Source organism: Sander vitreus, chromosome 2 (assembly GCF_031162955.1).
Source record: "Sander vitreus isolate 19-12246 chromosome 2, sanVit1, whole genome shotgun sequence".
NCBI classification, from domain to species: domain Eukaryota; kingdom Metazoa; phylum Chordata; class Actinopteri; order Perciformes; family Percidae; genus Sander; species Sander vitreus.
This window is the reverse complement of record NC_135856.1, coordinates 22,813,215-22,839,659: the sequence shown is the minus strand read 5'-3', so window position 1 is coordinate 22,839,659 and position 26,445 is coordinate 22,813,215. Positions and strand designations below refer to the sequence as shown.

The 26,445-nt window shown below is 40.8% G+C and overlaps 1 protein-coding gene across 1 annotated transcript; it reads left to right on the top strand.

Moving 5' to 3' along the window:
- Positions 1-3,253: 3,253 nt before the first annotated feature.
- On the top strand, positions 3,254-25,725 carry cxxc4 (CXXC finger 4). Its single transcript, XM_078269705.1, has 2 exons — positions 3,254-4,177; positions 25,217-25,725. The coding sequence occupies exons 1-2, from the start codon at positions 3,359-3,361 to the stop codon at positions 25,259-25,261; spliced, it is 864 nt and encodes a 287-aa protein (XP_078125831.1). The 5' UTR covers positions 3,254-3,358; the 3' UTR covers positions 25,262-25,725.
- The last annotated feature ends 720 nt before the right edge of the window (positions 25,726-26,445 follow it).

The window sequence follows — 26,445 nt, the reverse complement described above, 5'->3', positions numbered from 1 at the left end:
ACCTTATCATACACCTTATTTTTTCATTCTCTTGTTTATAATTTTGTGTGGTAAAAGTAGGCGAAATAAAGTAATATTATAGCATAACAAGACTGGATATGTTTCTGTAAAAAGTAGGATGTCTCCTAAAACCTGTTTTTATAATGGTGATGAAATAGTAATTAGCCTCAGTATGTTGTTACAGAGGTGATAGTCCCATGTAAACTTTTTTTTCTCAACTACACCATGAGGCTCATAGATAAATTCTGATGTGGGGGGGAAATAATCCAGGACGCTGCTTAGAGTGATAATTTCATTTTAACTCAGAGTTTATAGGCTTCAACATGAATGAACGCACAGTGTCACACACATGGGGGCTCCTGGAATAAATGTGCCATGCGTGCCCGCGTTGTCAGCCTGTGGGAGCTGTAGGCTGGGTGGCCAGCAGGCGGGATTTATAATGGTGATGAATCCCGGAGGTCTTAGTAATTACGGCTGTCGCTGGACGGAGGGAGAGGAGGGGGGGAACAACCCGGCGGAAGCATTTTATCTTAATCACAGCTCAGCTCCATTCAAATTAATTTGACAAGTTTGCCCAATCCTTATTAAAAGACGCATCTCACAAATGACAACCCTCCCCCGCCTCCACTCTAAATGCCTCGTCATGAAATAAATGTATTAAAAAAAAAAATTGTGAAGAAAAAAGAGGTTGCAAGACGCAGATGTTTCCCGTTGATATTTTTCTCCTTGCAGGGCGCCCTGAGCCATCCATCCCTCCCACCTCCCGAGTGTTTCTATAGTAATTTCCAGCCAATGATCAGTAGGTGTCCACATCCCTGCTTCCTCACCTCAGCACCAATCAGCCACACACAGCGACAGGAGACACGGACTGAGCAGAGAGACCAGGCAGACACACAATACAGCCCCCGGATCAAGAGGAGAGGAAACACCTACCCCCCCTCCCCCCCCCCTCTGCGATTTCCCCCACTGCTTTTTCTACGACACCTTTTGGCTTATTTATGCACTTTCCAACCTTTTTTTTTTTTTAACGTGACAAGAAAGTCGATAAAAATGGTCCTTTTGTTTAGAGCGCTCTGAACACACACACACACACACACACACACACACACGCACGCACTCGCCCTGCTCTCCTCCGGCAGCCTATGCCTGTGCGTCTTCTCACATCTTTGCATTATTATTCCCCTACGTATCGCTTCGCAGTAATGTGCCGTTACACGGTCGCAGGCTGGTAGCATCTTGGGAGCTCTTCTCAACAGGAACCTGGTAGGTGATGCTCTCTCTCGCTCTCTCGCTCTCTCTCTCTCTCTCTCTCTCTCTCTCTCTCTCCCCCCTGTGTCCGTCCATATTTTGCCGTCCACTTGCATGCGTTTTATTACGCTTTTCCTGTCCCGATTTGTGTGTCCGCAAAAGTGAGCCAGGCAATGTCGGATTAATTTTTATACCGTTTTATTTGCAATATTGCACCGCTCTCCCCTCTTCGGATTATCTATGCATGACCTTTGATCTGAATGTCTAGCACAGACCAAACCGAGTGAAATTAACGGCATCGCGGTGCAGCAGCGGCACAATGGTTCGTCATCAAACGTGGCTTCTTTTATTTTTTACTTTTCTTTCTTCAATCACCTTCTCGCACTCTCCACCTCTCTCTCTCTCTCTCTCTCTCTCTCTCTCTCTCTCTCTCTCTCTCCCTCCTCTCTCTGTGTTTATCTCCAGCAAGTATTGAACATTTATGTCTCTCTAAACTTTGTTTACAGGCTGAAAATCAATGTCCGTGACTTGATTGCCTTTGGGCTGCGTATTTCGCTCCAGGGGTGAATTGATTAAGTAATAATGACCCTGAGGAGGACTGATCATTAAGCTAAGGAGGGGTTTGTTTACTGGTAGCTGCGGGTTGTTTTGGATGCCACGTCGACATTGAACCTGCAGATCTGGAATTAGATTTTTGGATAGGACTCTTGGTGGCACATTTGTGTAAAAATAATAACAATAGTTCAAAAGAAACAATGATGGATAGTTAAGTGCGTGATAGAAAGTGCAATGTGACTCAAATGCTTCATGTAAAAGGCACTGGGACAATATTGAGATTGAATAATTTTGCACTTTTAGGTTAAGGCAAGTATTTACCTGCTAAGACATGTTTAGTAGCTGATGCACTTCAGTATTCAGGAGGACTTTAATAACGCTACCCAGTGATCTCTCCAGTTCCATGTGTGTATATTTATAATTTTCTTTTTTCGAAACAGCTGCTGGGTAGCACCATGGAAGTGATTTGAAATGCTTTAGTGTTCCAGCAATGGATCAGCTTTGGCAATTAAGAATAGAAAGCCCAGAAAAAGGTAATGGAAGTAGGGGGAGATGTGTCTAATGGGCTTTTATCTGTGGAAACCAAATCCAGACAGACTGGTATAGGGAAAGAGGGAAAATGGAGCACCCCCCACTCATGTACACATGTACACCCCCACTCACCCACCCCATCCTAAGGCAGCTGACAGTTGTTGGTCTGGTCCATGATCTGGATGTAAATCCACCGTTGGCTATCTGTGCTGTCATTGAGTAAATGTAATAGAGCTGGCCGTGAATGAATACCAGGTGCTCTTAAGAGGATGGACAAAGTTGGGTTCACATGGACGGGCCAACTCTACTATTTGGATTAGATGAAAAATGTGAAAATATTTAACTACGAAAGGTTTCTCCTGGCACCCAAAGCAGAAGATTTTTAAGAGCTTATATTGCAGGCCTGAGGTAAAAATCTATGTGTTTGTAGCTACTGCTGTCAAACTCTGAATCCTGGTGGGGCTCTCCTCTAACTTTTCAAAAAAGTGAAAAGTGATATTTTGGATTGAATATTCAATATATGTTTTGATGAAATGTACCCTTGTGTATTAAAATGTATTTATTCATTCTGTTAAGTAGCTGATTGGACTTTTTTTCAAAAAATGTAACAATACTTGACAAGACATCCAAAAACACTGTTGAAAGTGTGGCATCTTTTTTGAAGCATGCTAATTCTTTCCCCCATTATAATAATGACATGTTGGTCTGTCAGCTATCACGTTATTGTCACCAGATGAAGATCAGTGCTGACTTTGTGATAGTTTCCATTTGAAAATGCAGTGCGTAAACAATGTGCCAGAAGATTCTTCAAATGTTCAACAGTTGGAAGTAGAGAAATGAAATCTGATTAGAATTAAAACATTTGCCTCTTTTATGTGTAACAGTTTTTTTTGTTTTATTTTTGCTTTTAGCACTGGAGAAGATAAACCAGGATGGTAGCACACTGTTCGTAACCAGCTCCAGTTCGACAAAGGCCACTGTACCTCGCTCTCTTCTCCTGAACATTGACAACTATTCCTCAGCCATGGCTAACATAAACAATGCGCTTTGCATTGAAAACGGACAGAATGCAGATGTGTCTCTGTTACAAAAGGATAATCTTCAGGATGGTGGATTAAGCCAGCTTTTGGATTATAACGCAGAAATGGAAAGGTACAGGTCTTTTGCAAACTTTTATAAAACCAATGGGGCATTTCCACAGAAGATTGCCCGCATCACGACGCCCATTTTCCCCAGTGCTAGAATTGGCATGTCCCCTTGGAACTGCGATAACGCCATGCTCTGGGGAAGGAAATCAGCGGCAATAAACCCTAATAGGACCAGCATGCATAGAAATGACTCCCAGAGGCCGGGGAAGCCTGGCGTGCCGCCAGAGACGCTGCAAATGGCAAATAATAATTTCCTCTCTACCTTATCCCCCGAACACTGCAGACCTTTAGCAGGAGAATGCATGAACAAGCTGAAATGCGGCGCTGCTGAAGCAGAGATAATGAATCTCCCAGAACGCGTTGGAACTTTTTCCGCTATCCCGGCTTTAGGGGGCATCTCATTACCTCCCGGGGTCATCGTCATGACAGCCCTTCACTCCCCCGCAGCCTCAGCAGCCGTTACAGACAGTGCGTTTCAAATTGCCAATCTGGCAGACTGCCCACAGAATAATTCCTCGGTATCCAGTGGAAACCCAGCGAAGAAGAAAAGGAAAAGGTGTGGGGTCTGTGCACCCTGCAGGCGGCTAATCAACTGTGGTGTCTGCAGCAGTTGTCGGAACCGCAAAACGGGCCACCAGATCTGCAAATTTAGGAAATGTGAGGAGTTGAAGAAGAAGCCAGGCTCGTCGCTGGAGGTGAGAACCGGGGCTCTGCTTCCCCTTCTTTTGTTATTATCCCCTTGCACTCCAAAGCATTAACCTTTTCATCCAGTCACGTTCTAAGCCCTTGGAAATTGTTTCCATGCCCACCCATGCCTGAACATCCCCCCGGCTTCTCAAATCTGCCTACCCGCCTAGTCTAATTGGCAGTAATTAGGGGTGTTTGTGTGGAGCGCAAGCTGAGCTTGGCTCAGACACCCCTAATTGCTGCCAGTCAGACTGGGGCTGGAACGCATCCGAACAACCCTGAGCTTGGCTCAGCTCCAAGCAGGGCTGGGAAATGGTTTTCAGCAGAGAGCCATCCCTCTCTGCACTCGGTCATTTTAACCAATTATGGAAACCGTCTCTGGATGGGAAGAATCAATATCCCGCAAAGTCTCAGCCTCCGACCACCAAGAGATGGTGAAAGTGATGGCAGGGCTGCTGATTTCTCAAAACATACCCCAAGTTTTGTGTAGGAAGGGGAGTGAAACACCCAGACTGATCCGCTCCCACTGAAGCATGAATGTATTGTGCAGTAGAGTTGAGATACAAACATTTTATATGATATTTGTGTCATTATGGCCAATCATGGCTCAATCTGAGCCATGCTACATATCAAGAAGGCTGCAGAGGCAGAAAAAAACATTGTCACATAGGAAAGAGAAAAACATATTAAGCAGAGGCTTAATTGACAAGTAGCAAGAGGCTTCATTAGACACAATCAGAGGGCAGTGTTGCTTTTAAAGGTTCATTCTAATTGATGTATTTAGTAGCTGACACTTGGCTATCAAAGGCAAAGGCAGAATATGAATGTTAAGTTGCAAATATGGTTCTCTTTACCCTGAGAGTCTGAACTTGCTCACTGGCTTAACATGAGCTTGTATGGATGAGTCACCAACAAATGCAACCCGAGGGCCTGATGATTTGCTCATTAATTAAGTACTTACATAGAGAGAATAAAAAAGGTTAATTATAAAATATTACCTTATCTACTCATGGAAAAACACCATGGCTGGATTCCTTTGTTTATTGTGAACCTGTGCCATCAGATTGATTGACTGTTAGAATTCCTCATAGATTTTTTTGTTGTTGTTGAAAATGTTCATTTTTTAGCTGTGTTTTTCTTAATTTTTTGTGATGTAAATATCACCTGTACCTGTTGCTGTTCAGTGATTAGTAAATTATGGAAGGATTCAAAGTAGATTGAGATTGTACCTGGATGCAAATGTTGCAGCTTTTTCTTGACCTCGTAGTGTTGACGAGCTCAATGTGACATAACATATTATTTATTCATATGATTCTCATCATTTATGTCTCATGTACTCTACAATGCAGTGCTACATGGAAGATTTCTGTCTGTTCAATCCCAGTTTGACAGCCTGCCATCCAGAGCTAATATTCTTGATTACAATCTTAGTAATTGTTAATAAATTCGAAAGGGGTCCCAAGTATGAAAATCGTTTCCACTTTGCAACTGAAACAGAAATCGAGAGACAAAATTATAATTTTTTTTCTTACCTCTCTTTAACCCAAAAAAGGGGGTCAGTCATATAAACACACTTTGTGCAGACAAGCACTGTTCAAACCTACAGAGCTTAATTTTAAATGTGAGTTAAGATCCCAACGTTTCCAAAAGTTTGTATCAGGATACATTTTGGTGAAAACACACTGCAAAAATACTCTAACATTAGTGTCTGTATCATGAAGCAAGAAGCACTACATTTAAAATAAAAAATGAAACTTGATTTTGAAAATAACCTAAACAAGGTGATTGGGGAAAACAATCACTATATTTTACTTGCTTTAAGAAAATTATATTTTTAGGACTCACATTAAGGACAAAAAAATGACTTGAAAGAGATTTTTGCAGTGTAAAATGAAGATATCCAAATTATTTTCATTTTGTGCAGCCATTAAAACCATAGTCATACTGTATTTCATTTGGTATTTTGTCCAGTAGCTTAAAATGAGTGTTAGAACAAGCTGAAACAAAAGAGAGACCGTGTGGAAAACTCTGACTCTTACTGTGGTAGAAATTATGAGGAAACCAGAATTTAAGAGGTTAAAAAAAGGGTCCCTGATGGGTTATAGGTTGGACGTGTTAACCATAGAAATGGCAATCGGAAGCTTGTGTTGACTCCATATATCGTGTACTAACAGGTGTCATCAAACAGGTGTCCAGGAAGCTAGCCTCCTGTTCATAATGCATGGGTAGACGCACTTTTGGAAAACATCCATTTGCAAAGACGGTTAGAATTACCAAGGTTGTGAAAACCCCTCAAACGAATCCACACTTGCTTTTAAAAGCTCCTTCCCTGAGTTCAGTAATTCATATTATGGACTTCTCCAGCAGTAATTGTTATTTGGATTCTGCATCTGTAATTACAGGCGCACTTTCTGCTGCAGAAATGGGTTAGAGTATAAAGTCATCTCAGAGGTGAGAAGTTGTGCTCTTGCTTCAACAAACTTTTATACGTGACAAGGTTCCCTTTTTTCCACCTTAGTCTGTGGTGCTAATGGCCGCTCACAGTGGAGATGGATTGAGAAGTGTGAGGAATCAGGTGCTGAAATAAGTTTAGAAGGAGAATTTACAGCCCATGTGTGCAAATTCACACGTGAAAAGTAAAACGTTTGCACACTCTCTCGCTCTTTGTTTAGATGTACCCAAACACACTCTTAACACATACTCACGAACAAACACACGCACCAAACATGAGCCAAGCCAAGCCGAGTACCTTTTGCCTTGGAAGAGACGATAAGCTACTGGCAGCCAGTTAGATTTGGCTGTCAGTGTTTTCCACATGGGAATCACCCTGAACTAATTATATCTTAAGCAGCGGTGGAAAATGCAAATCAGAATTTTACTCACACCCCTGAAATCGGAGAGCCAATTTAATCTAATACCCCCTTTAATTTAGCGCGCTAATGCAAGGCCCTAGAGAATTGCCCTGTGTCACTGCTGTGCTGTTCTGCAGCAGATTTCTCTCTCTCTCTCTCTCTCTCTCTCTCTCTCTCTCTCTCTCTCTCTCTCTCTCTCTCTCTCTCTCTCTCTCAGATGGATTAGTCTGGCAGAGGAATCTCATCTAACCTAACATTTCCAGAGCAGTTACCTTTGCTTAGCTTGAGCTCCTATGGCTCAAAGGTCCTTCATTAACTTTCAAATGCAATAATACTCGTATGTGGGCAAGCTGCGTCTTCACCTCTCTATTTACCTCACTTGTTTACCTCAACTTTGATTTCTCCAGAGACTAATGAAAAAGGGACTTAGCATTTTCCTAAATTTGGTAAATGCTTGCCAGCTTGTGTTGCTTAACAGATTGATTATCATTGTGGCACTAACATTAACACAGCGTGAGGGCATCCACATGTGTTGTGTATGGTTTCTAATCTTTTTGGCTTGTGGCCCCTTTCAAATGAGTAGTTCTGACCCCTCATCACCGGTTATGGCATCAGTGGACATTCGTGAGCAGTTCTCCTAAACAGTTCCCCCAAACATTGATTTTCCTTCTCAGATTGTTTCATTTGAAGGATTTTTATACTCCTTAAGCGGTGAAAGGCCTCAAAAGAAAAAAAAACTTAGAATAATCAGAAAAATTGACATAATTTTGTGTTAATTACCTTGTGACCCTTTAGATTTATCTTGGAACCCCTGAGGGTGTTCTATGATACTTGGTATTCAGCATCCAACAAGTGTTTCAATGGTAACACTCTGCTTTAAAATAATCGTATAATCTTAAAAAGCAAAACATGTAGTCACTGCAGCTCCACAGTGAGGTTAACAATGGCTTTTTAAGGTCTTTTCAAAGTTTATGATACAAGTTTATTATAATTTCAACAGGTTTTATTTCAATTGAATTCAGTTTATTGGGGACATTTTATATTGCTTTTATGAGTTAAGCTAATGTGGGGGTTTCCTTCATAAATACTTTTTAAGACTGTATACATCTTATATACATTTTCAAATATTCTGTAAGGTTGTAACTCAAACTTTATAATAATCTTTCACTGAGACTTCTTAAGAAATATACACAGTCATTAGTGGATTGGATTTTTAAACATGACACTGAAACAAGTGCTCTAGTGTTAATGTTCTGACATAAAACCACATTACTTGAAATAGAGTAATAAAGACTTCATAGCTATTATGAATTAATAAAAAGGCCTTTCAGAAGTTGAGTTTAGCACAATATTTGTTGAATGTTATACACACATATATATATATATATATAAGTCTGTGTCTGTTTTTCACTGTGTTGTGCAGTCAGACATTTCATTTAATCAACACAACAACAAAAAGTCTGACCAATGTAATAAAATCTTACAGGACGCTTTCAATCTAACATCTAACCAGACTCTGAAAACATTTCCAACATATGGATTAGACATGTACACTGCATGTATTATTTATGTGTTATGTGATATGTTTCAATGTTTTGCTTGTGAATGTCTCAATAATGCAGAATCAGGAGTTTGATGCACAGATAGATGTCTAAACAACATTCTCCTCACTATAAATATACCTTATTATATTCTCCTTACTTTAACTATATTATTTGATAGAAACATGATCATAGGAATTTAAGTGCCAGCTTACTGGGTAGTTGACTATATTGACAGGAACACTTGACTTAAACAGCACTTCTGTTTATGCCGTTCATATTACTAATTAAGACAAAGAATTCTCAAAATGACAACATCCAAAGGGGCTTCTTGATTAGTAGCATGACACGGTGTAGCCTAGTAAAAGCAGGAAAAGGGCAAAACTAAAATCTAATTGAACAGATTCCTCTTTCAATGAACATGTCAAAGGCCAGCGTCAAGACGTGTAGGAAAACAGCATCCTCGAGTAAGGGGATCTTCTCTCCCTCTGCTCTTTGTGTAGGGTTGATATGACGACATGAAATGGGTGAGATGAAAAGGTGGCATGGCTGCCTAGAAACCTTTGCAATTGTGATAAAAGACAAGGCCCGAAATGGTAGGAAATGGGAACTTGAGGAAAATAGCTTGGATTCAGCCCCTTAATGAGAGAACGGGAGCCAAATAAGCAACGGCAGCCAGGTCTAATTTGTTTTAGGTGTGCTCAGAATAGATAAGGACAAATCTGTGGCCTTCACACCCTCCCCCAACCTTTGCCTCCCAGGAGATAACACTGAGTGCTGCCAGCCAATCTCCATGGGCAAAGGAGAGGGGGTAAAGAAATAATAAATAAAAAAAAAAGGAAGAAGGAAAAGCCTGAGGGACAGACGGCCTTTAGATCTGCAGATCTCTAACTTACTGGATTTATTCAAGCTTTAAAACTGCAGATTAATTTGGTCGCAGAGGTCTGGGGGTGTGTGAAGAAAAGGGAAAATGAGGCCGTACACTGCCTCAATTGAATACACTGCCACCAATTAAGGCCAAAGTGTAATCGGAGGCGTCTGGACGATGCACTTACATTATGTGGTCTGTTGCCTCTTCTGCCCCTGTTTGATTTAACATCCCTGGTTGGTGAAATATAACTCATTGCTATTGTCTTAAGAGGGAGAGAGAGAGAGAGAGAGAGAGAGAGAGAGAGAGAGAGATGGGAGTAGGAAGCAGCCCAGTGGAGGATGGACAGCGTGAAAGAGCAGGTGCGGGGGGACGTTAATGTGTGGCACTTTAAATTTTAAACAGATGAAAATCAATTATTGATGCTGACTCTGACTGAGAAGTTAAAAGGTATCTCGTCATTACTGAGAGCCTGTGTAAAAAAAAAAAAAAAGTGAAAGAGAAGTCAGCAAATGCATCATGTAATGAGCGCATGAGCATTGCAACTAGGTGTTTTTTGTTCTCCATAAAAAATGATGTGATCTTGACTTATTTTGATTCCTGCACATATCTTATCTTTTGGCTCTAATGCAACATTTTTTACAAAGCCCTTAAAGAAATATTGCCCTAACTGAGTTAAGTGCAACTAGGCCAGTGGCAAATGATTCAACTGATGTAACATTACAGTAAGAGTAATGTACAGTAGATTAGAAAAGTTGTTCTTGAACATGGTATTTCCCATTTTCAAATCAGCTACTGCCAAAAGGCATATTGACGCTTACTTTATGGCTTTGTCATACTCCTGGGTATAAGCTATATTACAGGATCCCTACAGAGATATACATTTTTGTTAAAGAGTAAGATCCTTTTTGTTTCACCCACTCTATTTAAATAAACAATAGTTTTACGTCTATAGAACCAGCAATTTTCACATGTAAATGGGTAAATTAAGGGTTTATGTCAACTAAACCAAAGTGATTATTGTTGGAACAATGGAAAGGTGAACCAAGACAGCTTTTGATAGTTGTATATGTTTCTGTAGAACTTGAATGAAGTGTATTTTACGATGACAGAATTGGTGTTTCTTTAAATGAAGTCTGGTGGGTTTGGCGACAGCGATTTTGGGGCGGTTTCATGTTAAGCAAAAAGGATGTTACGCCAAAAATGTCGACCTTTGTAGGGATCCTTTCCATAATGTTGTCAGACACTTAGAAGAATAATCTGAGCATATCAGTGGCAAAAACAAGCACTAGTGGACGAAAATTGATGGTGCGCGATTGTCCATTAACACTACATTGCAGCTTGTTTTGTGCATCACAAGAGAAATTGTTTAAAATAAGACCTTGAAATGATCAAGCAAACAAGAAATAAAATGATGGAGAAAAAAAAATTACAAACATGAGACAAAAGCCAGTTTAAGAAGAATGGTTAGATTGCTAAGAGGGCAACAAGTCACCAACTAATAATAAAGGGTTAAAATAATCAAAAAATTCTAAAGTGTAGAGAAAATGCTTTGTATATGATGATTTGTATTTCAGTCTCTCTGTCTCTCTTACTCTCTCTCACTCAAATGATGGATATCCATGACAGACCACTAAATTACAGTTCTTCTATCGATTTCTAACATTTTCCCTCAAGTCAAACCTCAACATTCTCCTCACTGCTCAGAACACTTGCTTCCTACTATGGGTCTTGATGACATGATGCTTCTTCGTGAATAAAATGATGACATTACCCTGGCCATGATGGGTTCACTGACTGTAGACCAGCAAATTCAGGGGTCCATTATTGATAACTCCTTTTATCACTTATAAACAGAAACACTACTTAAAAGTCTTCCTTGTTGGTGCAAGTGCTTTTATAAATCTAGTAAAAAAGTAAATGTGGATGTCATGAAAAGAATCATGTGAACTGGATAGTTTCTTGCATTGCAGTGCCAATCAGTTGTTTATTTGACCATATAAATTACAGGTACTGTATATTCACATGTATACTATAGATTGAAACGTTGTGTGTTGTTCAACTAATCATAACTAAAACCATAGGACGGCGAATACAAACATTATGGATGTAAAGAGCATCAGAAAAAAATGATTTAGTTTTACTTGTTGTCTTGTCTTGTATTTTGGTGATGTTGCTCCTCTACCGTAGACTGGGTAAACCCAGCCCGATCTGCTGGCGATTTGATTTCGCCCTGCAGCTCAGGCTGGAAACCTGTACGTTTATCTATCCTTCTTCCGTTACAATTTTGCGGGGACCAATCACAAACTGGCTCATCCACCTGGCGCACTATTGGCGGGTTTAACACGATGACAGATAGAGAAGCGACCAAGCAGCTTCTTGTTTACATTCAACATAGCGGCCACCGAAGCGCAGCAACCCGTTAATGCCGCTGTCGCTGCTACGTCACCCGGATCGTTGGTCTGATTGGTTGAAGGACTATCCAATTGCGTACAGTCATTTGAACTATGCCTGTTGATCACGCCTCTTGTGCAGTAGAAAATACAGAGCAGACTCCCCAAACTAATGTTCAATCTTAAAAGATTGAGCTTGGTCTGGTGATAGCCAGACTACCTCTACCGTCCTTTTTACGTACAGATTGCGCCTTTTAAAAAGTTGTTTTCTTTGGTAGCAAATCTGATATTTCCCCCCATAAATGTGTGTATAGTTGATGGGTTAAAAGCATAGAAAAACATCAGAATGGTCCTTTAACTTGTAAAGTGACTTGATGCACGTTACAATATTGACCTGCAAATGAAAAAGAAAACTCAAATCTTTGTTAACCTCATTGTAGTTGGCAAAACAGATAAAAACGTAATATACAGGGCCATAAAATTGCAGGTGTGCGGATGCCCTAATGAGTTTATATCTATAAGCTAAAGGCTGTAAATGGCAGATGGCTTTGTGCCATTCAGCCAGAAAACTGACGTGAAAGTGTATTTGTGAGTGACAACTGGTGATGGGAAAAATCGGTCAACGTGGTTTAAGCGTCTCAGTTTCTGCAAGTCAAATCCTTGCATGCTGCCACCACCTCTATTGTGGCTTTGCTCTCGCATTATGAATATTTCATGGCAAGCATCTGACACCATGCCCAGAAAGATATTTCAAGGTTTTTTTTCTGATAGAAACCCTGGGGTTAGAGAGTGTCACAGATGCGTGAAGTCAGTCTGAGGCCCCCAGGCGAAGGATAGGATTTATGATGCACCGGTTGATGACATCAGGTGAATATTTTCTTTTTCTGCGCGGAGAGCCCCTTTGTCCTCCACGACTGATAAACCATTGAGCTGTTTGTTGTCACTTCTCTAAAGATCTGTCTGTGGCATTCTGTTGAGTAGAGAAATGATTTCAATCTGCTCTGAGTGCAAGCTGTGTTTTGACAAACTGTGACCGGTTTCCCCGTCTGATCAGTGTAGAGCTGGAATGACTAAGCAGGGGGGAGTCTGCTTGGATTAGCTCTGTCTTAAATGCTGCCTTTAGCATATTACATTGCCCACTGGCTTTCTCCTGATGAGATCTCTCTTGTTTTTGTCTTTGTCAAGTTTAACCTTCCAGTTTAACTAAAGCCTGCTTATGTACTTATTCCTCATTTTAGGTTGCTTCAAGTGAAATATTAGTCTTATGACTCTGACTAGATGACTTTAATCCTTGTTTTTCTTTCTTCTTAGGAAAGGAGTTTTCTTACACACGCCTAGAGAGCTGGCCCTACAGTGTTCTTATATGTGTGTATCTCAGCCAAATTAAATAAAACCAAACAGTGTTGGATTTTCCAACTCAAATGCATTAGTACCGTGGCTCCCAAGCTATTTGGCCCAAAATTATGCTTCTCCAAAGATAAACATAAACGTCTCCGCGAACCTACAATACGCAAAGAAGGGTGTTATGGGTAACTGTAGGTCACACCTCCTGCAAGTTGATTGGCCGATTTAACTCCTTTTGGGAGGCAGATTCAAAACGGAGCTGAAAACGGACGTAAACAGTCTACATACGTGTTTAAAACAAAGCAGTGTCCAGTTCGACCAAAGATTAAAGGACAATTCCACCGCAAAATTAACCTAGGGGTTAATAACATATGTGTATCGAGTCGAACGTTCTCTGTGATCTGTTTTCATGCTAATCAAATGTGTCTCTAGCTTTTAACAAGCTACCGCAAAACCGGTGGTTACCTGCTAACGCTAGCTTTCGGGGCACTTGGTAAATCACTATTTTATACCACTAACAAGGCTCAAAATAGCACCACACTTAAACGGTAACATAATGAGGGTCCCTACATGCAAACCGAAGCATTGAGAACTAGAAATAGATTACGTTCGACTCGGTACGCATATGTTATTAACCCCTAGGTTCATTTTGCGCCGGAATTGTCCTTTAAACTTTTTTGCTGTAAGGAACAAAAACATGTAAAACACACATTAAAACAGTGTCACTATCCTGAGTGGGCGTTTGTTAAAACACACAAGAACCCCTGAAAAGTTTCTAAACCATCAACAGAAACAAATCATAAGGTCAGAAGAAGCCATGTTGTTATCCCATATTTGGCTGGGCTGTCTGAGAAGTTCCGGAGAGTGTTCTCTAATTACAACATCCCTGTATATTTTAAACCTAAAAATACACTGAGACAGCGTCTAGTCCACCCCAAGGACAAGATTCCAAAACATCAAAAGAGCAACCTGGTGTATGCGATCAAATGCAAAATGACACCATCTTCTTTGGCAAACACAAATGGACTACATCTTAGCAGTCATGTGACTTCATGCCATGAGATCATGTGACTGACTTGTGTATTAAGGCCAGAGTTACTTCCTGTGCACACTTAACAACTGATGAAGGTGTTTGGATGAACACTGAAACGTCTTGTATTTTATATTTTTTAATCCAGTGTTTTTAAATTAAAGATTTGTTGAAACTACAATTACCTGGATGCATAAATGAATCTCCATAGTTTTTTGCTGTATTTAAATAAAACACACATTCACAGCTAGGGCCACTGAGCAGCTCCACTGCAGCAGTTGGGGTTAAGAGCCTTGCTCAAGGGCCCACCATTGGTACTAATGAGGCAAGGCAAGCACTGTTTCTTTACCTCCCCCCCCAGATTTATCCTGCCGGGGATCAAACAGTGACCTTCCGCTCACGAGAACACTTAGGATACCATGCCCACTTTCTACTGATAATCTAATCAAGGAGGTTTCATGCCCATCCAAGCCGTAAAAATGTCCCAACTGATAGACACCTGACATTGTCAATGTAAAAAAATGGGAATTTTACTTCAGAAACAATGGGCTCCCAAAATAGCTCATCCCACTGTGTAACTCCATTGTGGTGACCCCGTAAAGTGTCTCAATTATTAAACATCTGTGATGACTTGTTGCAGGTTAGGTGGACAGTTTAAAATAACAGTTAAGGTGGACATTTTAAAATAACAGTTATTTTAAAATAACAGTAACTTTTCTCATTTTGTGTCAATACATCCAGGGTCCAAAATTAACTTTTTGGTCTAAGTACCAATTGCAGTTAAACAAAAAAAATTAACTGGCATACAGTTAGTTACAAGACACAATGTCATTAAAACACTGCAGTTCATTGTATTAACATACATCACACATCTCTCCACAAACCCTTATCTGTGAAGCGCCACATTCGGTAAACTTTCTTTTAACCTTACTTCCAACATTTTTCTTTTCAGTGCTACATCGATCTACTCCAGCAGTGCCGCCACATACTTGCAGACTTTCTTTGTTAATTTGACGGTGGACAGCAAGCGTCAATCAAAGAATCGTGATACATTATTGATGCAATTATTGATGCAAAACAAATTGTGGTCAATCATCTTATGTGTTGTAATGATGAGTTTGTCGTGAATTTGGCCTATTTCAGCAACCCGCCTATGGCGACTGACCTCATTGATTTTATCCACCAAGGTTGATTGTTACATGCATTTGGTGGGTGGTGGGTCCTAATTATAGGCCTTGCCAGCATCTGTGGCTTAAACATTCTGTATAATAAGTAGCCTAATGGTATAAGCCGAGTAAAGGCACTGTACATGACAGGTGCATAGTGGCTGTACATATTCAAATCTTTACTGAACTGACATTTTTCTTACTCACTGAATTTGATGCACAGATTAATTTGACTCAAGTCTCCATCACGCGAGTGCAATTAAAGATTGAAGTTCAGCTGTGTGTATTTTCTAATCCTAAACTAAATATGATGTTGATTTACAGTAAATATGCAGAGCTCTGCGTATAGACCTTCTAAGTTTTAAGGGCTCCCACACAGATGCTGAGAAATCTGCTCAAAACAAGAAGGCCTGCTCCTATTTTGCATTTCAATTTAACATTTCAGAGAACTGGCAGCATGTTGCCTCGCTTAGCCCTCGCTTCTTTACACCCACATGGCTTCTCGCCGTGTTTGCTAACGTCTTGCGCTATTCAAAGGGCTGCAACTTGGCTGAGAAATTGGGGATTTCCATAACAGATCCCTCAGGTATCTACACACTCAAACGCGTGTCCTGCTCATCTTCCCCATCTTCCCCTGCTCCCATCCTGCAATACCTGCCCTTCTCCCATTCACAGTGCTCTGATTCCCTGAGCTCAATGACCTCACTGCCGCATCTCTTTGTTTTGTTTTCCTGAAATCTCAGCAGCACCTGAAAGCTTCTCCGCTGTCTCCCATTTAGGGCTTGCTCCCAGAGAAGAGTTAGTAGTAGTAGTAGTTCGTAGTAGCCCTGTGTAAAATTGCTTTACTTGGACAAGGGTACTTAGGTGAAGCTAATTGAAATGGAGGCCAGCACTGCTACAGGCGGCAGCCTCTGACCCAAGGGTGCTGCCTCAGTATCTTCCTACGAGCGTCGGCTCAGCCGCCGTCTGTGTGGGCAGGGATTTTCCATGCATGATAAATGGAAGAGGCGTGGCGTCTGAGTGCTGTTTCAACTGCAGAAAGTCGCTCCCTCTTTAGCCTGGATATCTCTCACACTGTATGGGTGCATTGTGTTAGTGTTATTATTAAAGCGTAAAAGACCATGTGAAATATGCGCCTGTAAGGTCTTGTATCTGCCATAGCACCTTATTGTGATGAGAAATGCTAATGAATTACTGGACAAAAAGATATTGAGTATAAGCATTAGTTATTCATATAAGCAATTTTAAACGAAGATGCTTGTAAATATTGAACCCCCTTTAAATACTACAAATTTAGTTCTCCAAATAAATTTTTGAAGGAAACATAACTGCGATATCCTTGGTCTAGAGGAGTTGTAAGGAGGAGGTCAGGACGGATGGTTGGGTGTACAAACGTGATTTCACGTACTGCATCTCCTGTATTTTAGATTTAGGCTGCATACGGCTAGGGAAAATTTTAGTTAAATATTGAAAGTCAGCGTGCCCCATTTCGTGTTTTAAGCAGATATTATATTACATGCTATATAATACACCTGTGGAGGCTGGTGTATAACAAACACTGCACATTAATAAACACTTAAACATGTCCTTATGTCTGCTTACAACAACATTATAATGTGTTATAAGCTGTTTATTTCATGTTGTCTACTGATTATAAATGCTAAATAGTTATTCCAAAACCTTTGCTTTTATCCACCATTAAAACCCAGTTCATGGCTTCTCGTAGTGCTCCGATCAGTTAATACTACCTATGGATACTGATACAGCGTCGTAGTCAAAGATATCATTAAACACAATGCTGAACACCTAATGAAAAACTTAAACAGGCATCCTCTGGCATTGTGGTGATGCATACCTTATAACCGCAGTATCCCATGTTATATTTCAGCCACAGACCTTGTGTGACCATCTGTTGCTCAACTGTCAATAACCAATAGCATCAAGCAACACGGTTCACATAGATTGTTGGACAGGAAAAGCTGGTTAATACCAAAAGATGTGAAGGGTAAATTCATTTTGATCTCACATAAGGCAGAAATCTGGAGTTACACTGACAATGGTTTGAAACTTGCAAGCATCTTGCAATTTAGGCCACGCCCCAATCAGTGATGTCACTGGCTCAGCAGGTGTTTTTCCGGCAGCTGATGGAAAACATTTGCTGTGACATCACCGATTGGGGCATGTCTAGCTGTGGATTGCAGTTCTGAAATGTGGTTCAGTGTGGATTTACCCTTTTCAAACATTTGACAGTTTCCATCAACATATACTGACTTCGTCATACAGCATATTGCAGTGCTGCCCCAGTTTTTACTGTGCTCGTTCCATTTCACTGTCCACTCAACGGCTTCCTCACTGTTTGATAAAAAGTGTATTTTCTGAAGCCACTGAGCCTTGGCCTGTCTCAGTGCAAACCCACTCCTATGGAGGGCTGGTAAAATATACGTCCTACAGGAATACTGCACTGTAATTACATTCCCCCATTAGCATACGGAGGCTTAGAGTCATACTGCACTCAGCCTCCAGCAGCACTTTGCCATATGGTCCGTCTGCGCTTCTCAGGCGTTATTTGGCAAGACTTTTGCAGAAGGTCAAATATCAAGTCAGAGGACTGTGCCAGAATTGCATCTATGCTAATTGCTCTCTCTCTCTCTCTTCCTCTGCTCCCTCATCCATCTCATGCTCCTCTGCTCCTCCCTCTCCCCCTCTCCCACTGAAGTAAGTAATCTGCTTTAGGATGTTTCTGAGATGGAGATGGATTTGGTTTTCCTTCGTTGCCCCTCAGCCTAATCTCCCCCCTGTGACCAACCTGCCTCTCCCAGGCAAAGCTCTTAAGCACACCATTACACCCCCCCCCCACCACCACCACCACCACCACCACACTTCATACATGTCTAGTCAGCAAAAAAACTCCCAAATTCCTCATTACTCACAAACATCTGCAATACACTTAGCTTGATTTGCTCGCACGGATGCCTGGTGCAAGCTGGGCCTTGAATTAAAAGATTGTAGCTGTACAACATTTCAGTATTGGAATGCTATCATGACACTGGTGTACTTGAGTAAGGCTGGGTTAAAATAATCGATTCTCAAATGAAAAAAACAATCTTTGCTTGAGTGATCTGATGTTGATTAATAAGATCCCAAAATCAATCTTATTATTTTTAATATGTTAAAAATGTTAAAATTTGTTAGTCTTGTTAAGTAAAAATAACTTTAAACTTTTTTGGGGTCAATTCTTATTGTAAACATGAATTGGGTGCATTATGAAAAATATTTGGTGGCTTTGGTGGTTTCATCTATTATAGCGCATCATATTTTATCAGCTCATCATAATGTTTTGTATGTAAAATCTAATCTGTAGAGTAACTAGTAACTAAAGCTGTCAAATGCATGTAGTGGAGTAAAAAGTAGAACATTTTCTTCTGTATTGTAGTGGGGTAGAATTATAAATTGGCATTCAATTGAAATACTCAAGTAAAGTACAAGTACCTAACATTTGTACTTGAGTACAGTACTTTAGTAAATGTACTCAGTTACCTCATCTCAACTAATTTCCCTAACATAACTAAGTCCCAACACAAGCAAAAACTGACAAAATATATAAAAATCAAGTTAGAGTCAATCTGAAATAGCATTAACTGCCCTATAATATTATGATTTACATTAAAGATGGTTTTATCCATTGGGATGTTAAGCGCGTTGTAATACCACTTTACTGTACCTTTAACAAATGTAAATTACCAGCCAATAACAACTGGAACAAAAATCTTTTGGGCCGTAAACAAATAAACCACAAAGCAGAAAGATGTTTAATCGCAGCAAATGCTTATTCCATTACAGTTACTTATTAACATATAATCACCAGAATAAATGTTACTGATAATGCTGTATATATATATGCAAGTAATATACAAGGTTTAAGCCTTTTCACAGTGAGTGTGTTTGCGTTTCGGTGTTGTGATGCAGGACTGAGGGCAGTGGCGTGTGGATGAATAGATGAGTGGTCTGTCCGTGATAGCGGCCTTGGAGAGGTACCTTTTATAAACGGCATTGGGTGGCTAGAATATTGGCTACAAGCTTCAAGATGAGATTTCAACCCCCACCCACCAATGCCTGCAACAGTGCAGGTGATGGATTGCTATACCTTCCAGGTTTGAGCTTGGCAACGCCCCAATATTCTTGCAGAATAAAGTGACAGGCAATATATAACGCATCAGTAAAGGCTGACTGGGCCCCCCCCCCCCCCTTCTTTAGACCTCGAGATCGGCCCTGAATGTTTGGCTGGCTCCCAAAGCCCTTATGCACTTTCCTTACTCCTTTTTCCTGTCTCTTCCCAGTTTTGGCTTCCTCGCCACCAAGTCATTCCCCTGCATGTTGTCATTTTATACTGAAATGATCACAGGCATAACTTTTCTGACTGTAGTTCTGAGGTGTCAGATTTATTTGCTGCTTGCAAGGTGCGAGATGTTGGTGGCAAAAGAAGAAAACAAACTGGCTGACCTGAGTTTGTACGCACATTTCATTTGCAGTCTTGATGCTGTGTGAAAGTGTTTGTAATTACGTAAAAGTTAGAGTCCAGACAGCTAAAGCAATGTCAGCTGTAGTTTGTGTGTCAAGAGAGGGGAGGGGGACAGTGCTATTTATTTATATATAGTTTGTTTCTAGCCTGTCAGAGCTGCATCCAAAGGATGGCGGTTATGAAAAGTGGCCTGGTTCCTGGTCTGTAAGTTAATCAATAATGGGTATTGTCAGGGTAATGTATGGGCCATGTGCTATAATGAGCATTCTGAAACACATCAGCACACTCCCACAGGCTGCTATTCAACCTGCCCAGTGCCACTGTCTCTCCCTGAGATTACTCCCTTCCTTCTCCCTTTCTGTATCCCCCATATCTGTCTCTGCCCTGCTTCTATCCGTTTCATCTGTACTCTGATTTTTCTTCCACACTACACGTTTTTTCCACGATACCTTCTCATCTCTAACACTTTTTTTTATCTCAGAGTATGAGTAGATTCTTAAGAATTCCTAGACAGAAAAAGAGAGGGGGAGCGGGGAGAAGGCGAGCTTCTAGTTGGCTGGAGAAAAACAAAATTTACCCGCAATTATGATAAATTAAAAGTTTTATGATGCTTGTGTGTGTGTGTGTGTGTGTGTGTGTGTGTGTGTGTGTGTGTGTGTGTGTGTGTGTGTGTGTTGGTGGGAGGGAGGGGAGGGGTGGGGGGGCCTCTGTGACAAGGCTGGCTGGGAGCATAGAGCTGAGGGTTAGTGCCAGACATGTCTCAAGAGAAACCGGGGCACATTTGCAATCACCCCGAGTTCAAAAGGGTAATTTATTCACAGTTCTGTGGTTAAAGTAGGGCTGCTCAGAATGCCAGTGGGATTCTGCTGGGAAGCAGAGTAGTAGACACATTATTTTAATTTTCTCCCTTCTTTCTTTCTGTCTCCCTCTCTTGCTTTTTCCCTCATCGTCCTCTTCATCGCCTGTTGTTGTTCCTGCGACTCCTGTGTGCCATTTTTTAACACACGCCGGCGAGCATATTTCACTTTTACACTCATCCGCATTGACGTCCTGGTGCTGATTGAATTTTGAGGCGCTGCGGCGTCTGCCATTATCATCCTCATCGTCATGAGTGGTTTATCTCTGGCCCCAGCTCAGTGTGACGCCAAGGCTGCAGGGAGAGGGGGGGGGGCAGGGCCGGGGTGGGCTGAGGGTTTGAGGACTGTTCATGTGTTTTTATTATTTGTGTGGAAAACATACGGAGGATTGGCCTTAACCTGGATCTTAAAGGTTTATGGTGGGAGGTTTATGTTGTGTGTGCATGCATGTGCCCCTGCAGAGGTTAGCTTCCTTTACAGAAGCTGCTTTAGTCCGGTCAGTTTGATTCTGTTTCAATGTCCCGTTGTAGCCAGCGCCGTCTTTCTACCACCTCGTCTCAATCAGCCAACGACGTGGCTTCAGCATTAACTGCACCTGCCAGGTTCGGTTAGGATCACAGGGTGTCATGGTTGCCTAGGGACCTCACACTGCCTCGCCAGAATCAGCAGAGAATTATTCCACCACATGTCAGTTTTTACTGGGTTGTTATCACCGAAAGCCACCGGCAGACACTGGGAATACACTGTCTACTGTGGTGGTGTGGTGGGGTTAATTTGAGGTCTGGAGAAATCTCTTCCTCCTCCTTCACTCAGTTCAATACTCAGTCGTGTGCATTCATTGCCAGAGCGGGAAATTGTCTTTCCCTCGGTGTGTCGTTGTAGCCAGGTTGTTATGCATGCTCTGCTGCAGAGGCAGCGGTGTTGACGTGAGGCTGAGCTGCTGCCACAGCATCTTGATTTGAGGTGAAACCTGGGTGTCGCTCCCGTGTCCCTGGTGTAACACTATCAACCCTTACCTTCTCCCTACTTTTCTCTGTCCTTCTCCCTTTATCTATGTTACCCCTCTCTGCATCTCCCTGTTGTTTCTGTATTCTTGTGTCTTTTCTCCCTCACTCTCCCCGGCGGTTGATGGAGTGATTTTGAAGGCGCATGCAGGTGGGGGAGCAGACAACGCAGAGCTGTGCTAATTGAGCCTTCTTTGTGCCTGGTCACTGCAGTGTGCTGAGGCGAGGAGGCCTGGGAGTGAATCCAAGCAGCACTCAAGAGCCCCACAGGATCGATAACGTGGGAACTTAACAAAACAGAGACATGCCGAGTGCCCAGATCAGGGTCATTATTGTCTCTGGCGAGCCACACTTCCACCAGGGACTGATCAATGTGAGAATATGGATCAAGATAAACATTCTCACCTCTCCTTTTCTCTACTCTTTGCCTCAGCTCTTAGAGCATCCCGTTCTAGACTGAGAGAGCAGAGCTTAAGACTGAAAGTGCCCCTGTGGATGCGCCATATCCAATGTGGATGTGCACACCATATCCACAACATCTTAAGTATACATGCTTGTTGTGCCCTCGTTCCTGTGCCTTAATAGGAAGACTTGTCATAGTAGTCATATGTTGTTTTTTTTTTCAATTTCATTGAACTTAGATATCTAACAATACTTTGCCTGTGCAGACTTCATTCATATTACATTTTATCTTTGTTCAGCATTTGTATAATTGATTGAAAAGTGGTCAGTTTGCCATAGAAAGTCATACTCACATCATCCATGTATAGCTCAGGGACATGGTTATGTGGTTTTTATTCTAAGGAATTTAGACTATTAGTCTAGGGACTAATTATTCTTATTGTACAGTACACCTATGGCCACTGCATACGGTCACAAAAAAACATATTCAAATTTTGCAATAAAACTAATTATCCTCAATGTTTTTGGTGGTTCAGGTGATTAGAAAACTCTCAATGTAACTATTGTCAAATATGGCACCTTTGTTTCATGCCACTCACCCATCCTTTCTGTTTTTCTCAACCATGAAATAGCTTAAAAATCAGAAATGACATGAAAATGTTTTTATCAAAGCCTAATTGCTTCCCAAAATGATAAAACACAATTAATGGAGCATTGGTGACACAACAAGGAGGCAGGCGTCAGCTCATTGCAATTAAGCAAAAAAAATAAAACATCAGATCTATGAGAGCGTCTTGACTCTTCAAAACGAGATGGTGTTTCATTTCATCCGTAGCTTTAAATTGGTGATGATGGTATCCTGCTGTTCTGGGTCCCTCCATTATTCACTTGGAAGGATAACAGTAATTGCTTAATGTGGTGTGAAAAATGGTTGCTACACACATAGGAAGGAATGTATGTGTCCAAAACTAGCGTGATGTTGAGACAAACAGCACCTGTCTACATGCAGTTGATATTTAGTGTAGGTTCTGTCCCTACAGAGATTAGGAAGAATATCCTAAAATGTCATCATTAATCATTTACTGTTTTATACCTAATGACTAAACACTTTGCTGTGAACCTTACAGGTAATGGGACTGGGGTCCTAAGGATGATTTGTTGTTATTGGAGGATGTATAATAGACAGAGTTGCTGATAGCCTTATCCGATGGGGGCTTTGCAGACCTTTAATGTTTCTTCTAATTAATTATTATTGGGGTTGTTTGTTTGTTTGATTGGTCTATAACTTCTAAGTTGAGTAAAGCAGTTATTTTATGTAAAGCCTGAACCATTGGCTGGTGCCTCTGATGGCATTATTGGTCAAATTCACATGATATATTCACTTTGAAAAGATTTCCTCTTGTTTACATGGGAATCTGAAAACAGCTGAAGTGCTGTTTGTGAATAGTAGGGCTTTTAAAAATTACGATACCATTACCAATACCACTATCCTCAAGTGATACCGATACCAATAGAGTACTTCATTCAATATCCATAATGTGAATGGAATCATTCAGTTGCATTAAATGGCACCATCACTCCACTACTAGCTTCTGCCGTAGTCACACATCACATTAAATCAAAGAACGCTTGTGGTGATTGGCTGCGAGCAAAACCATGGAAATAGTCTTTTTTTCTAGATCTGGGTACACAAGGATCGAATGTAGGCATCCTTCGACTGAAGAAGTTTCTATACTACTCGGTACTGCTGAAATGTAGTCTCTGTTCGCATAATCTGGTTGGAATTCATCTTTTGTTAAGCGCTTGAAGATCCAATAATCACTAAAGCGTATATCATGCAAGAGAGACAGTACAAACAAATGGAATGGTCAAAGTTGTCATATTGACATTTAAGGTGTATTGATTGACGTCAACTCATGCACTGAGTAACTTGCAAGAAAGAATATCACCTTAATAGTTGCCGGTAGCCACAGTCTGAAAAAAAATGACTTAAATAGTTAATCAATCATCAAATTGTTTCTTTTTTTTTACAATTTATGAATTTTCTGCCGATCAACTAATTGATTAATCTACTAGTTGTTTTAGCTCTGCTGTTGTGCATTAGACAGAACTCCTCACACATTTAAAACAAAAAAACTTTACTCATTGTGTTCTGCATTTTCTTATTTACAAATGCTTTGAGTCATTCAGTCGGACAACAGAAGTTTGTAAAATATCAACATGATATGACCATACATGAATCCACCGAAAGTCGATATACGTCAATATTAAATTATTGCCCATCCCTATCCTACACTGAGAATGTTTACATGTGGTCCATAAACTGTATTAGTAGGAGTCTGGTGCTGAAGCTCTCATCAGCATGCCTTTAAAGAGCCACAGATGACACTTGGTATTAAAATGTCAAATTGCTCTCCACTCAGACTAAAGTGATTTTAGTTGTGATTATGCACTATTTCCCCCCTGTCAACAGCGAGAAAAAAATAATAATCAAAAAATGTGCTAATTGGTCATGGGGATTGGTGGAAGACTTCAGTATTTTATGTCTTTGACTTCCAAATGAGTTTGGGAAAGAAGAGGCTGTCACTCTGGCATAGAGGTTTTTGCGGAGAAGGAGGAGGGGCGGCTGCTGGCACGGCCTCAAATTGAAATGATGCACTGTTCCCCCTCACTGCAGCTAGAGCTCGCAGTAATTAAATGCCTCATTGTTGCTTCTTGGGAATTTGTATTGAATATTTCATACAGCGTAATTATTATTTGGGTGTGGGTGGGACGTGGATGTAATCACCTTGGCTGGCTCTTTGATGAAATACTTGGTTTGGTGGTTGTGCTTTATAACTGCTTTAAATGCCCTTCTGGGCTTTTACTTTACTTAATGTCCATGCTATTTCAAACTGCTGTTATCCAGTTCTGGTTATACTATTATTGAATGTTGGCTTCCAAATCTGTTGGTACTTTCTGAATGTATACGCTTTTTTTGTAATTTTCTGAAGATTAATACATGACATGACAATGGCATGACCTCGAAACCTGCAAATTAAAATGTGTCCTTCACATTTTGTCTCCCACAGAGGACGCCGGTCAACAATGGTGAAGCTTTTCGGTGGTTCTTTTAGAGAGGCAAGCCATGGCTGCCCCATCCAGCCACAGGAGGGCAGGTGGGACTCTTGACTCTCTGCCAGGAGCACTTAATGGGTTCACAGGACCCAACGCGCCCAACACATTTGAGGAGGACGAGAGAAGACTAGTGGACAGACAAAAAGATAAATGGAAACATAATGGTGTTGTTTTAACTCTGTAATTTCCTTTTCTGTGTAATTATTGTACCTTTTGACAGTATCATAATGTATATTTTTGGTGTCTATGAATGTGTTTTCAGTGTGGCTGTAAGTTTACAGCCAATCCTATGTAAAAGACTCAAACAGACAATCATACCGATTCCGTCAAACCGAAGAGGCCACAAGGATTGATGATGTAACAAACACAACACACTTTACTCTGGAGCAATAATCTATTCTGCTGATTATTCTTCAACCTTTCATTTCTGTTGACTCTTGAATTATTTTATCAAGCTGAATCATCTTCTAGTTTTGTCTTTTGTTTCATTTGAAAAACCATATTTTTGAAATGCCACGCTAATGTTAAGACCGTCGCTGGCAGTGTGATGTGTCTTGTTAAGAACGATGACGTGAAGGACGGCAGCAGTGCTTCTGTGACGGACTTGTTGACGCGTTTTCTCATTTGATTGGACTCACTGCAGAACAGGGCACATTGTCTTGTGTGGTGAGTTTTACTTCTTTAAAATCCGATTGGCTGTCATTTGATTGTGACAGCAGCAGACGTGTACGAGTCAGACTGCTGTCTGGAGGTCATATTTTCAAAGATGATCTCAAAGTACATGTTTTCAACAAAACTACGTATGTCTTCAAACCTTTTTTTTCTTTCACTAAAGGTTGTATCTGTCTAAAAGGTAGAGAGTAATGCCAGTAAAGGAATTGTATGTTATGTTGAAAACATTCAAATTTAGAATTAATTACAGTACACTATACATATTTGACATATCAGATGTTGTTCTGGAGCTGAGGGATGTTCTGGACTTTTCTCCTGCCGAGTAAAAGACCATGCTTTCTCTTGCAAAGTAAAGTTAACACATTCCAAAAACAAAATTATTCAATAAGTTACTCATTGTCTTAAACCCTATTGTTGCATGTGTAAATGTGTTTTGGTTTTAAAGATTACTAAGAATTTGTATATCGTTGTTGTGATGCTTTTATGTGTTAAAATAAAAAAAATGACTTCA